General features: G+C 39.1%; 1 protein-coding gene across 4 annotated transcripts; it reads left to right on the plus strand.

Annotated features, from left to right (window-relative positions):
* Positions 1–6,464: 6,464 nt before the first annotated feature.
* On the plus strand, positions 6,465–10,961 carry LOC122306845 (UPF0481 protein At3g47200-like). 4 transcript variants are annotated; one of them, XM_043119365.1, is made up of 3 exons: positions 6,465–7,016; positions 7,547–7,633; positions 9,332–10,961. In XM_043119365.1, the coding sequence occupies exons 1-3, from the start codon at positions 6,966–6,968 to the stop codon at positions 10,709–10,711; spliced, it is 1,518 nt and encodes a 505-aa protein (XP_042975299.1). In that variant the 5' UTR covers positions 6,465–6,965; the 3' UTR covers positions 10,712–10,961. The 4 variants fall into 4 exon arrangements, with proteins under 4 accessions (XP_042975299.1, XP_042975302.1, XP_042975300.1 ...); XM_043119368.1 differs by having other exon boundaries at positions 6,476–7,016; positions 7,538–7,633; XM_043119366.1 differs by lacking the exons at positions 6,465–7,016; positions 7,547–7,633 and adding an exon at positions 7,807–8,129 and having other exon boundaries at positions 8,202–10,961.
* Positions 10,962–11,360: the final 399 nt, after the last annotated feature.

Genomic DNA, 11,360 nt, shown 5'->3' on the forward strand with positions numbered 1-11,360 from the left:
GGTAGCAGTAATTAAAGGCATTAACCCTCTTGGTTCTCCTGGCCCTAATGGATTCCCAGCTGTCTTTTATCAACAACACTGGTACAGAATTGGTAAGAAAGTAACAGAAGCTGTCATCCAAGTACTCAATAATAGGCAAGGCCTTAATGATCTCAACCAAACCTTCATCTCTCTGATCCCAAAGAAGAAATCCCCCTAGTCAGTTGTTGACTTCAGACCCATCAGTTTATGTAATGTCCTCTATAAAACCATCTCCAAAGTGATAGCAAATAGGCTCAAAACCATCCTAGCCAACCTGATTTCACCTTCTCAAAGTGCCTTTGTCCCAGGAAGGTTAATTTCTAACAATGTAGTTATGGCTTATGAGCTTTTACACTCTATGAAGACTAAACTCAAAGGAAAAAATAATGGGTTTATGGCCTTAAAATTAGTAATGCTTAGAATGGGCTTTGCTGTCACTTGGGTAGATTTGGTAATGCAGTGTGTTACAACTGTCAGTTATTCTTTGTTGATCAATGGCCTCCCTCAAAAGCCCTTTCACCCCACTAGAGGAATCAGGCAGGGAGATCCTCTCTCTCCCTATCTCTTCATCATATGCTTAGAATTTCTGAGTCATAGTCTCAATAGAGCTAAGAGGCAGGGCCTAATTTCTGGTTTCCTAGCAGCTCGAGGTGGCTTAAAGGTGAATCACCTGCTATTTGTTGATGATAGTTTAGTCTTTTGCAGATCCAAACCAGAAGAATGGAGTAGACTACGGCAAGTGCTCAAAAACTATGAACAAGTCATTGGACAAAGACTCAACCTTGACAAAACTTCCATCTTTTTCAACAACAATACCAAGAAAGAGATCCAACAAGCAATTATTCAGTAAGTAGAGATTAGAGCTTATGGTCCTTTTGATAAATATTTGGGACTCCCATCATATGTTGGAAGACAAAGAATCAAAGCTTTCAGTTCAGTGTTGGACAGAATCAAGACTAAAATGGAAAGTTGGAAGACTAAAGTCTTGTCTGAAGCTGGGAAAGAAATTCTACTAAAATCTGTATTGCAGTCAATTCCCACTTATAGTATGGGCATCTTTAAACTCCCTAAGTCAATCCTTAGGTGTCTCAACAAGTTGTTGCAATCGTTTTGGTGAGGTCAAACAAAAAACAAGGCTAAAATTCATTGGCTGAGTTTGCAGACAATGGAAAAACCCAAAGACCAAGGAGGTTTGGGGTTTAGAGACTTTGAGTTCTTTAACTTAGCCTTGTTGGCTAAACAAGGATGGAGGCTCATCCAAAACCCTCTCTCCCTTGCTGCTCAGGTACTCAAGGCCAAGTACTTCTTGGGATCTAGCTTCTTCTCAACCAAATGGAAAGCTAATGACTCTTATGTATGGAGAAGCTTCCTATCAGCAAGGCCAATTCTTATGGAGGGACTGCTATGGAGAATTGGTGATGGACAACAAATCAAGATTTGGCAGGACAAATGGCTTCCAAGCCCTTCCACTTATAGAGTGCAATCACCCGTAAACATTCTAAATACTGAGGCAACAGTATCAGAGCTCATCAATCCAAAAACTATGCAATGGGACTTAAATCTCATCCATGCCATTTTCACAGAGTCTGAGGCCAATGTAATTAGTAGGATGACTATTAGCCCATGTAGGAGCCATAATGTGTTGACATGGAGGTGCTCAGGCAATGGGAAATTCTCAGTGAGAAGTGCCTATCACCTACAAGGCACAATGATGGAAGATAGGAAGGGGCAATCTTCAACTTAGAACCAACTATCGATTTTTTGGAGGAAAATCTAGGGTATGCAAGCACCACAAGCTACTAAGTCATTTCTGTGGAGACCAGCTAGGGAATCCCTTCCTATGAATCTGAACTTATATAAGAGGAAGGTGGTGGAGTCTCCCCTCTGTCCAATCTGCTCCAATTTCCCTGAATCAGTTACTCATGCCATTTGGACATGCTCAGCTGCCCAAGATGTTTGGTCCATGAGTTCAAGAAGGTTACAAAAGCTAAGTATTCAAAGTGGCCCCTTTATAGAGGTACTGAAGCCTATTTTAGATCAGCTATCCCCTCTTGAATTCACAGAAGTTGAAGTTACTGCAAAGGCAATCTGGCACAAAAGGAACTCTTGGTTATTTGAGCAACTCTTTCACTCACCTCATCAAGTATCCAAGTAGGTCCATACAGAATTGTTAGCAATTGGTCTATAGGTAGATAATGGGGGAAAATCTACTAAGACACAGATGGATCATAGGACTAAATGGATTGCCCCCCCACCAGACTTCTACAAGGCTAACTAGGATGCAGCCGTGGACAAAGAGAATTCAAAGATTGGAGTGGGTGTGATTATTAGAGACTTGGGTGGTCTTATCATAGCCTCTTTATACTCATCCATTTCTTTAAGTCCTGATCCTTTACTTGGGGAAGCAGTAGCAGCACTTAGAGCCACTGCATTGTGCTCTGAACTAGGCTTGCACTAGATCATGTTAGAAGGAGACTCCATAGCAGTGGTTTAGGTTGTCCAACACAAGGATGAAAGCTGGAGCCCTACTGGATTGGTGATTAGAGATATTAAACTTTTACTATCAAAAGTTCGGACATGGTCTATCCACCATATCCTAGGAAATTCAATGTATTAGCGCATGCTTTAGCTAAATTTGCATTGACATGTTCGGAGGAACATATATTTATGGAGGACTACCCTCCATGTATCCAGCATCTACTTTAATGAAACGAAACTTTCCTTTAAAAAAAAAAAAACCACATCACCAAAATCAGAATTGCTTCTAAGTCGTTGGTCCATTTTTTTCCAAATGATTGTCCTTTACTCACATGCTGCCACCTCAGAAATTGCACCAATTTAATCTACACTCATTCACATGGGAGAGGATACCCGCAACATGGGTTTGCCTAATTTCAAATGAAAACCAATTCTGAACATCCAACGAAAAACATAGCTCCCTTCAAACTCTTCTTTGATAAATCCCATCGGCAACACTCCATGGTTGATCTCGAAGATTTCACTCGTACTCTCTTTCTCAATCTCGCACACATGCACGAGTACTGCTATCATTTTTCACTATCATTTTTGCTACAAAGATGAAAGGACAAAATCTCAAATCTATTTTGCACCCAGAAATGAGGAAAAAAATCGATTTGAAGAAGAAAGATGAAAGACAAGATCTTAGATGAGTTTTTTTTTTTGATAGAAATATGCTTCACTGCATTCATTCATTAAACGAAGTTACAACTGTGACTTATAAGTCAAGAGAACCAGACTATAAGATCAACTAACGCAACTGCTCAGGAGCTTCCCCGCATATAAAGTGACGGACATTGTCTTAAAACTTCTAGAACTCTCAAAAGAGAGAGTAAACGCTCTGTATGAACAGAGACTGGATTGCTCCTCCAACCTCCAGGGAGGCAGAATGTGGAGACAAATACTATGAACAAACTAGTTCAATAGCATATACCTATCCTAAAACTGAATAACAGCCAGATAACCCAAAAAACCAACAAAACAAAAACAAAAACAAAAAAAACAACCACGAGCACGGCATGGGCTCCGGCGGCACACCCTCCACAGGCAATCGGCATCACGAGCCCAACGGCACGAGCACCCAGCTTGCGTACGGACCACAGAAACCTTCTCAACGAAGGCCGGCCGTACGACCACCGGCCGTAGCATCGACCGCCGCTCTAAGCTCTTTGCCTCAGATTGAGGCCGCTCAACAGCACCTCACCTCACCGTGGACTCCACCTGAAAATGACAGAACAACAAAAACCCAAAAAACACGGCAGCAGAGCCGTGCAAACCACCAACAACTACACAAAAAGAACCGGGCAAGACACCAAAACCAAACTCCATAAACAGGCCACACCACCGGCTACACAAACACCATCAGCAAAGACCGTGCAACAACAGGAAGCCGGACGCTAAAAACAGGAAAAAACAGAAAGCAAAAAAAAAAAAAAACTACCGGCGATTAGAAGCCGTGCCAAACTCAAAAGAAGATCTGGGAGGAAAACCGCCGCTCGGAAGCTGAAGACCGAAGCCTGAGGATCCAAACAAGACCGAGATCATCGTCTGCAGGTAGCCCCTGGTGGCGCGTGAGATACACACGCCGCAGAGAGCCAAGGATTCGTCCTGCGCGTGACTGCTACGCCCCGCTCCGTGTGGCACTTCGATCGGTGTGTTTGTAGATCGGCAACTAAGCAACATCCCGGAGGGACGCGTATTGACGTTCGGCGGCTGGACGGCCCGAGGCGGAAATCCTCCCTTATTGGCCTGAAAAACGAAAAAAAGTAAAAAAAGACAACGGACCGCTAAAAACGATAAAGAGGGAGAGAGAGGAGCAGGAGATGAAACTCCCACCCCCCTCCCCCGGTCGAGCAGATCTGGGTTGGGGGAGGTTAAAGAGTTAACGGAGACGGAGGGAGCGAGAGCGAGTACTCGGGTTTTTTATCTAGATGACTTTCAAGGTTAAAGATGAAGACTTTTGTCATAGAGTCTTAAGAATACCAAAATCGAAAAGTGCACAAGTAACAGAAGACCGATCTTAGATGAGTTTTTCACCTATTGTCGCTGTAAACAATTTTCACAATCATTTTTTATAAAAGAAGAAAATGCAACGGCAACAAAACACCAAGATCGACATTGTTCCCTTTACTCTCTCCCATCTCTCCCATCGATGTTGCCCACCCCTCCCCTCTCATCAACCCCAGACTAGGTTCTATCTCACCTCTCACCTCTCTCCCATCTGAAATCCCCATGTTGATGCCGCCCCCTCTCCTCTCAAGGCCACCCCGAGCTCACCCCTCTCTTCTCATTGATGGCGGACTCCCCTTTCCCTCACCTATCTCCTCTCTCCTATATGAAATCACCTAGATTGACACCGCCCCAAGCTCTCTCAAGGTTTTTCTCCTAGAGGAAAAATAATAAAAAGAAGAAAGTGGAAAAGAAATGTGACGGAAGAAAGACAAAATCTCATATTTGGATTTTCACCTATTTTCGCTATAAACGATTTTCATGATCAATATGTATTTATTCTGCCATCACTTTCTTTTTCTTGAGATCCTTTTTTTCTTCCTATACAAGTTGGCAGCTGCTTTGGCATTTGAAACAAATTCTGATGCAGATTCAACTTGCTTGTACTACGAGTGTTGTACGAAAGGGAAAACCAAGTGAGGTGTGAAACGGCAAAGGGGGAGGTTTCGTGTAGTACATCCACAAGATTGTTGTGATAGATAGCCTACGTGTCACTATATTATTGGTGGGATGTTATTTTGGTAATATAAATCTGATCGATTTACAAAATTTTTTTATCAAAATATATAAAAAATATAAAAAAGTGACTACACATAAATTTTTTATTACTTTTATCGTAAAGTGAGTTATAAGAGAACGTAAAATCATCCGACATACTGAATTTTATACTCAAAAGACCCATAAATGTAGGCCTAATTAGTGCCTTATCATATAAATCTTGGTGTCACAGTCTTTATTTTTATTTAAGTTCTTTATTTACTATTTAGACCATAGATCAGCATCCAAATAGCGCATCGCCGTCCAAGCATCAGTGTGGGTCATTAAACGGTATTGTTATTTTTTGGCCTTGATGAAAAATTACATCATCAAAAATAGTTATTGAAAATAAAAGATTCGTGAAGCATTAAACTGATCAGTACCCTAGTTGTCTGCCCACGCTCTTGCTATGCTTTGAATCTACAGTAGAGTCTACATGAGCTGAACCACAGTGTACAGATTTGAGTCAGAAAAAGTACTCGATACTATTGGTTAAGGATATATTTAAATAATGAAGTTTGTAGATGCTGTGGGATCGGAATAATGAAAGAGTTCGATTAAAAAAATGCTACAGTTTGATAAGCGGGATAAAAATTTTAAATTTTAAAATAATAATAATAAAATATTATTATTATTATTTTAAAATTTAAAAAAATTTAAATTATTTATTATATTTTATATAAAAATTTAAAAAATTTATAAAAATAAAATAAAAAATTTTAAATTTTAAATAAAAATTTTATAATATCAAACCGAACCTTTTAACACCATTTGAGTAAAGAAAGACCAAGAGAAAGTTCAGCGTCATGGTTGATGACGTCAATTGTCATATTAGCCGTTGTCGTGTAACTCCCTCCGGATATGCGTCACCCAACTCTTCCTTGTACATTTAAGTAAAGCAAGACCAAGAGAAAGTCCACCGCATCATGTGATATGCTTCACCAAACACTTTCTCGTACACCAGATTGATAGGTGGTGCATGTGATGTGCTTTCACCAAACTTTCGAAGGGCGGTAGGGTACAGATACGCGTGTGCATCATGCGTTGCTAACTTGCTGGCCTGGCCAAATTGTATTAATTTTAGGAAAAAGCTGGCGGGCCGCTTGAGTCGGCGTGCCCGCTTTACATGGTATGGAGTCGGACGTGTCATATACAGTTACTATTATTTTTATAGAGAAAAAAAAAAAAAAAAAAACTACCAAATTAAGTTGAAATCAAAACACTTGCATTGAAACCCTGTTCGGACGTCCCCTCGCGTCGCCGAACTCCATTTCTGAAACTATTTTCGGGAAAAATCTGAAATGAGTATAGCCTGTGCAGATCTCCCTCTCTTTTTTCCGATCGAGCATGTGAAAAAATGGAGAGAAGGTGAAAATAATCAATCAGGAACCAGAAAACTGGAAGGGACTTGCATGGTTGATGAGATCTCCTCGTGCTCATCGGATCTTGGGAGGGGCACTTGATGAGTCTCTGATGTTGACGGATTCACGTATTTATCTATCATTTCAAATTGAGAAAACTGGTATGAATTCATCTGTAAAAGTTAATAGAAGAGAATGAGGCAGAGGGATTTTTCGTTCGAAGTTGCAGAAAGATAGACCCTGAGGGAACGGAACGACTTCCAGAAGCTGCTTCTTTTTTTGTTTAATTTAATATTAAGTATGCCACGTGGCATGCTACATGGAAGCCAAGTCAAGCGGGCACACCAAGCGGTAAGGCTCTGTAGTAAATTTCATTTTAACATAAAGTAATGTTATATACTATTATTTTTATTTATATTTTATTATAAATGATGTAATACATTTATTATTATTTGATAATATAGAAATATGTAATAAATAATTATTTAATGATAGTAAATATATCACTATCTTATTTAATGAGAGGCAACTGAGATAATAGTATAGTGTATAGAATTTTCATTTAATATTGTCAAAAGAAAATTCTATACATTATACTCTCATCCCACTAAATAAAATGTAACATATTTATCACTATTAAATAATTATTTATTACATATATTTTTACCATCTAATAATAATAAATGTGTCACATCTTACTTAATAAGATGAAAATAAAATAATATGTCACATCTTATTTAATAAGATGAAAATAAAATAATAATTTAATGTATAACATTGCTCGTTGTCAAATGAAGTAAGTGCATGTTTTGAGAGAGAGAGAGAGAGAGAGAGAGTAATATTTATTCCCAATATAAATTAGCTTCACTCAGTTTTAACAGCTAGGAGACGCAAATGCATATCAGCAGCGAAGAAGAAGCAAATTAAGCAGATCAGCAGCGAAGAAGCTATCACTTTTCTTCAACCAGGTGCATTCATCTCTTCCTCTTACTCTGTCGTTCTACCAATCTCTCTATCTCTTGCTGAATTACTTTCGGACTTATTTGACAAGTTTGGTTTATATCCACATAGGAAAATGCTAGATCCCCGGTAGCTCCCAGCTTTTTTTTTTTTTTTTTTTTCCTTCTTTTTTTAGTAATTAAGAAAAAATTATTTAATATTATTGTGAATTTTTTATTTTTTTAATATTAAAAAATAATATAAAAAAAATAAATAAATAAAAAAAGCCTAGCGGAATCTCGAGCGGTGGCTCTAGCAGTCTCCATCTATATAACTTTCGACCCAGAATGTGCAGTACGTACGTACGTGTAACTAGATGTGCGTGACAAGTTTGGTTTTCCAGATTAGAATTGCAGTACGTACGAGTAACCCACGGCCTACCCTGTAAACCATCGCCGGAGGGGAGGGAGGAGCCCCTCTCCTCCACCTCAGCCGCTACATTGTAACTTTTCCTTAGTTCTCTAGGTTAGTCCCCGGTTTCCTCCCTTTTTTTTTTGTTTCTTTTTTTAATTTAATTTTATTATTATTATTCACTAGATCTGAAATGTCCGATCTTTCGCGTTCCAATCTTCTTGCTGCACCACTGTGCAATTTTTTACGCGCCGGTGCATTTTTCGGCATGACAACACCACATGCACATACGGTACAGCTGCATTTCCCACCTCTGAATTCTTCGGATCTCGGTTTCTTTGCCTTGTCCCAACCTATCGACCCATGTAGGTAAGCCGTCAGCTTTACCTTGCGTTCATCAAAAAATGCCGCTAGCGATCCGGACCATCTGATTGTAGCTATCCAACTATGTTTAACATTCATCTAACTGAGAATGATCAAGGGGAAAGGAATGTGAAGACCTTCGTCAACAACTCTATAACAGATGGCTGAAAAAAAAAAAAAAAAAAAAAAAAAAAAAAAATAGCAGATGGCTGCAGACTGCGGTGCCTTTTTCCCGTATACGAATCACCGCTGCATTTGATAAATCCACAAGTTGGATTTTATAACCGCTATGGTAGCGATCCCCTATTTGGCTTGACCTAGAAACAGGGGCCTGCGTTCAATTGTCCGTTTTGTTTTATTTTTTGTTGTATGCACCGCAATTTGATCTGTAAGTATTTGTTAGGTCTAAGGCCCTCAACACTTGTATTCTCCCTTTTAATTTACTTAATTTCGATGCAAGTTTGTTGAAAAGAAAGAATTATAAGATTCAGAAAATACAAAGAATTATAAGACTCGGAAAATACATGGTAGCATCACGATAAAAACCCCGGTCTCCCTTCATGTATTATAAGTAAATTAACCATAGTACTATATATAAGTTATTCAGTTTGACTTCTAAGTTTTCCCTTTTTCTTATTTAATAATAGACTAATTTGCTAGTTGTCTCTCAAAAAGAAAACCCCTTGCCTTCTTGCATAGGTTTTACAACACACAAATTTATATATGGAAAAGCTAATTTTATGTGTATGTACATGATAGTCAATCGAGGGGCAAATTTACATGTCCGTCTCCTTCTAGCATTGTGCAAGCTGTGACATTTGTTAATTTTAATGCACGTGACACTTGTTTTTGTGATTACGAATTTTAAGTAAACTTGAGAGATGGGAGAACCAGCGAGTGGGACATTAATTCAACAAAATGCAAGTGCTTCCACAGAAATTGATCGTGTACAGGTAACTATAGATCAAGGGGAACCAAGGCCTCATCAGGACTCTTCACGTAGACATTATATCTACAAGGTTCCAGATCACTTCCATAAATCGAGCGAACAATCTTACACTCCTCAAGTCATTTCCATAGGGCCTTTGCATCACGGCAATAAAAAATTGCAAAAAATGGAAAACTACAAAGCGACATATTGGAAGGATTTCCAGCAGCGAGCCAGATTAACAGACGGGATGATTTTAGAAAGAATCGTAAAGGAAATAGAAGAAAAGGTACCTGCATGTTACGAAGAAAACAGGCCTAACAGCGATAAGCCTTTTGCGCAAATAATCCTGCATGATGCGACCTTCATTATTGAGTATTTCTTGAGATGCAGGTTCCCAGAACTACAGACAGATAAGGATAGAGCAGCAATAACACCATGGCGAGCTGCTAGGATGCGGTTGGACTTCCTGTTACTTGAAAATCAACTTCCTTTCTTTATTATTGAGGAATTATACAAACTTCTTTTGGGTGTCGATGAAGCTGATCGATCACGCCTTCCCAGCTTCATCGACCTCATCTTTGACTACTTTCAGGGTTTCAACACTCAAAATCATGAGAAGCCAGGTCCCAATTCGGATTTCCGAATAAATCATTTCGTTGATTTGCTTAGGAGATTTTATCTACCTCCACCAAATAGTCCATTTTCAAAAAAGTTAAAACGTCCTGACAATCATGATCCTGTTGAGGGAAACTGTATATCTCAGCTGGCGAGGAGTAAAAGTGGTAATCATGATCCTGTTGAGGGAAACTGTATATCTCAGCTGGCGAGGAGTAAAAGTGGGAATAATGATCCTGTTGAGGAAATGTACTGTACATCTCAGCTGGCCGAGGCGGGAATGACGTTTAAGAAGAGTGAAAGTGGCCGGTGCCTGCTTGAACTAAACTTTGAAAACGGAATACTGGAAATCCCAGGCTTTATCTTAAACAAAGACACGGAGCTTTGTGCTCGAAACCTCATGGCCTGGGAGCAATTGCACTATCCAACAAATGAAGAATATATTACTGATTATTTTCGCCTCTTGGATTTCCTTATTGATACAGACAAAGATGTGGGTTTGCTTCGTCGAAAGAAGATCCTCGTCAATAGGCTGGGTGACAAGTGTGCAACTATTGTCAACAATCTGTGCTCAAATAACGTCGCAGATACACCCAGTACGCTCTATTACAGGAAGCTCTGTCAGGACTTAGGTCATTTCTATAATAACCCTTGGAATTCTTGGAAGATTAAATTAAGACGTGATTTAAGCACTCCTTGGGTAATAGTTACTACCGTTAGTGCTATTTTCTTGTTGGTGCTCACATTAGTGCAAACTGTATGTTCCGTCATCTCAACGGTAAAGTAGAGCATCTGAAGCTGCGTGCCTTATTGCAATAGATGTTAAAAAGTGATCTATCCCGTACTGGATTATCCAACCACCACACCTTCAAGGAGGCCAACTTAATTAATTACATCCAGACCAATTATTTGGTATTTATTGCGTTGTATGATTACTGCTCTTAGCTGGATGCTTATTGTGGCAACTTACTCTCTCCTTGTGTATTTTTCCTTTGGAAGACTATCAATATGAATCTACGTACGTGAAATTCTTCTAATATTGGTAGCATTGTGGTTACAAATTAATTTTATTCTTCACCAATACTTTCTTTGTTTAAGGATTATATAGAGGTTTGTGGGGATTATGGGCCTGGTAAATTTAATTGGCCACCAAGCATGAGCGGTGTAGACTATTTAGTTGTACTACTCGATTAGTGGATGAACCTATTTAGTTGAAGCACAATTAGAAGTAAAGCATGCAGCCCCTAACCCATCATGCATACAATTAATCAAAATCTCCATACATAGACCATGCAGATGCTAAAATCTACACTAAAGTAATTCCACAAATAGATACCAGGTCCCCACTCTGCCATCTATTCATTTGTATAGGGTGCTCACTGAAATTTATTGCTACTTGCAGCAGAACATTTTTAATACAAAGGCTTTTTTTCAAA

Source organism: Carya illinoinensis, chromosome 4 (assembly GCF_018687715.1).
Source record: "Carya illinoinensis cultivar Pawnee chromosome 4, C.illinoinensisPawnee_v1, whole genome shotgun sequence".
Taxonomy (NCBI): domain Eukaryota; kingdom Viridiplantae; phylum Streptophyta; class Magnoliopsida; order Fagales; family Juglandaceae; genus Carya; species Carya illinoinensis.

Bases quoted from the DNA above. Each gene is read 5' to 3' on its own strand.
- LOC122306845 (XM_043119365.1), top strand. From the start codon at position 6,966: ATGCCACGTGGCATGCTACATGGAAGCCAAGTCAAGCGGGCACACCAA. The intron at 7,017-7,546 runs GTAAGGCTCTGT...CAGTTTTAACAG, and splicing joins TCAAGCGGGCACACCAAGCG to CTAGGAGACGCAAATGCATA. The intron at 7,634-9,331 runs GTGCATTCATCT...GATCGTGTACAG, and splicing joins TATCACTTTTCTTCAACCAG to GTAACTATAGATCAAGGGGA.